At 35.8% G+C, this 2,442-nt stretch overlaps 1 protein-coding gene across 1 annotated transcript in view; it reads left to right on the top strand.

The window, feature by feature from the left end:
- ALG6 (ALG6, alpha-1,3-glucosyltransferase) overlaps nucleotides 1-2,442 on the top strand; it is a 43,587-nt gene that overhangs the window by 18,312 nt on the left and 22,833 nt on the right. The window contains exons 5-6 of the mRNA XM_019501180.1: nucleotides 1,200-1,289; nucleotides 2,255-2,343. Of these exons, the coding sequence (XP_019356725.1) occupies nucleotides 1,200-1,289; nucleotides 2,255-2,343 (179 nt within the window). The remainder of the gene's footprint in view (nucleotides 1-1,199; nucleotides 1,290-2,254; nucleotides 2,344-2,442) is intronic.

Genomic DNA, 2,442 nt, shown 5'->3' with positions numbered 1-2,442 from the left:
AATTCTTCATTGGGATGGTTGTGTGTAAACAAAAGTCTGTTCCCTTCGTTCTTGTTTCACTGCCCAAGGTTGGAGGAATTACGTTGTTCTTCCACAATAGCACTGTGATGACAAACTGACACTGCAAAATAAATGTAGCAGGAGAATTAGGCTGGGTTGTGAACAGGTGAATTTTTCTTACCTAGCTCATGTGCACCTGATTATTTTTCCGAGGTTTAAGTAATATGAATTAGTAGAGATGTGTATCTCTGAAAACAGATTTAGTTGAAGAAAATACATACAGCATTATGCATTTATAGCTTCTGTTTAATATTTGAATTAGCTCTATGGCTACCCATCTGCAGACATTTTGCTTGTCTTCACTCGTTTGCAAGTGTTGAGCTTCTTAAAGGTATTTGTAAGTCATGACAGAAAAAAGTAAATGTGACCAATGTATAGTAAGTGACCTCAGGAGGTTCACAAAGCATGTGCAAGGAGTCTTTAGCTATCTTCATGCAGTAGGTGGGTTAGTATGGCTTCCAACAGGGTAGCTGAAGAGCCATGTAAAAGCTGCAATTGGACTACCTAAATCTAAAGAAGGGAGGTGGAGGAACATAATGTAAAAGAAGTCTTCCTATAGATGAAGTTGAATCAACATGTTGTAAAAACTGCTTTTATAGCCATGCTAAGTTCATGTTCCCTTTTTAACATTAGGCAAAATTACTGTTTGGAATAATTCCCAGATCTGAAAAATCTAGTGCACAACTGCAAGGGTGAAATGAGCCTACCAAATCAAGATCTGTGGGCTGTGACATGCGTTGGGAAGCCAATTTTGCACGTCTTCCCTGTCCCAGTGGCTTTTGGATCACTCAAACTTGGTTCAACATACAGGCATTTTATTCAGATAAATAATCTAAGTTGGGTGTCATGGAATTTTGCTCAAGCAGCATCTCTCCAACAGCTGTGTCTTGTCTTCCCTGGTGCAGATGCCAGCCAGTGTTTGCAGACTCGTTTGATGGCTATGTTTTAGTGTTTGCAGTTATATCTATAAAATATAAAACAATTCCAGTGAACAATACTTGGTTCCTTTTAACAGCTGAGTTTGTTGATAGACTTGTTAGACTTAATGTGCAAACTTTCCTTCCAGCTGAGAAGAAGGTACAATGTCTATAACAATGCCATTATCAGATCCATTATCAGCTTTCCTTTTCTTCCCCCAGGTACTTCAATACCAGTGACAATAATCTACAGTACTGGGGCCTTGATTATCCACCTCTTACTGCTTATCACAGTCTCTTGTGTGCTTACGTGTAAGTTAATTTTTCTAAAAATAATTCTAAAACAAAATAATAAAACAAATATTTTATTTAAACATTGAAATATTTGCTATTGTACAAGAAACCAAATCGATTCTTTTCTCCCAAGAGGAAGGGAACAAACGGTAGAGACATAATTGTTTGGGATATATCACAGATTGTAAAACAATAAAACCATTATAATTTCATCTTCCTCACTCCAAGCCTGATTCTGCTTTGTTTTCTGCTTTGACATTATTGGGAAGTTTTCTTTCTAAGGGATACTTCCATATTCTAGTCCTTCAGTTTTAGCTTAAGCTGTGGATCATAGTTATTGATTCTTAATTAAGTCATATTGGATCAGTGATATTTAGAAAAAAGTATGCCAGGCATGTTTATAACAAATGGAAAATTAATCTTATACTGGGAGTCCAAGGGGGATTCTAGCAGACTCCCTGTATATGTATAATGTGGAATGTTTTTTCTGGTTGGGCCTTAACCAGTATTGAAACAATTTTCATAAACATGAAGACAGACTTCTAGAATAAGAAGGGTGCAAGCTAAGGTACATTGGCACAGCCTTGCAGGGAAACTTGTCTGCACAGTGCCCAACTTCTGTTTGACTCATAGAAATGAAAACTACCTTGTGATTATTTTCATTTCTTTTTTTTTTTATAGTGCCACTGGTACTAGTTTGAAGCAACAGTGTAAGAACAGAATCAATTTTTATCAGTATTTTTTATCAGTCTACGAGAATTATTTTCAATTTTTGTTATTTCTGACTAGCAGCTAAATTCTGTAGAATAAGTCAGTCTACTGGCAAGGAGAATCTTTCACTGGTCACTATTGCTTCTTGAAAAATTTTGCCTCATTCATCTTAATTCTTTGAATTATACCTCTGTGCATGTCTATTGCTGAACAGAATGAAAAGGGAAACTGGAACTGTCTACATTTTGATGTGTCTATGCTTTGTTTTGCAGTGCAAATTTAATAAATCCTGATTGGATTGCTCTCCACACATCCCGTGGGTATGAGAGTCAGCCGCATAAGTTATTTATGCGTGCAACAGGTATAAGATCATTTTAAGAAATACGTTTTTTCTAAATTTGTCTGGCTTACTAATTTAATGCATTTAATTTAATATAGCTTCTCTTTTTTTTTTTTTTTT

The sequence above is a fragment of the Gavialis gangeticus genome, unplaced genomic scaffold, assembly GCF_001723915.1.
Source record: "Gavialis gangeticus isolate Ggan-Ray unplaced genomic scaffold, GavGan_comp1, whole genome shotgun sequence".
In the NCBI taxonomy this organism is placed as follows: Eukaryota; Metazoa; Chordata; order Crocodylia; family Gavialidae; genus Gavialis; species Gavialis gangeticus.
The sequence above is the reverse complement of the archived record's forward strand: the minus strand, read 5'-3'. Positions and strand labels throughout refer to the sequence as shown.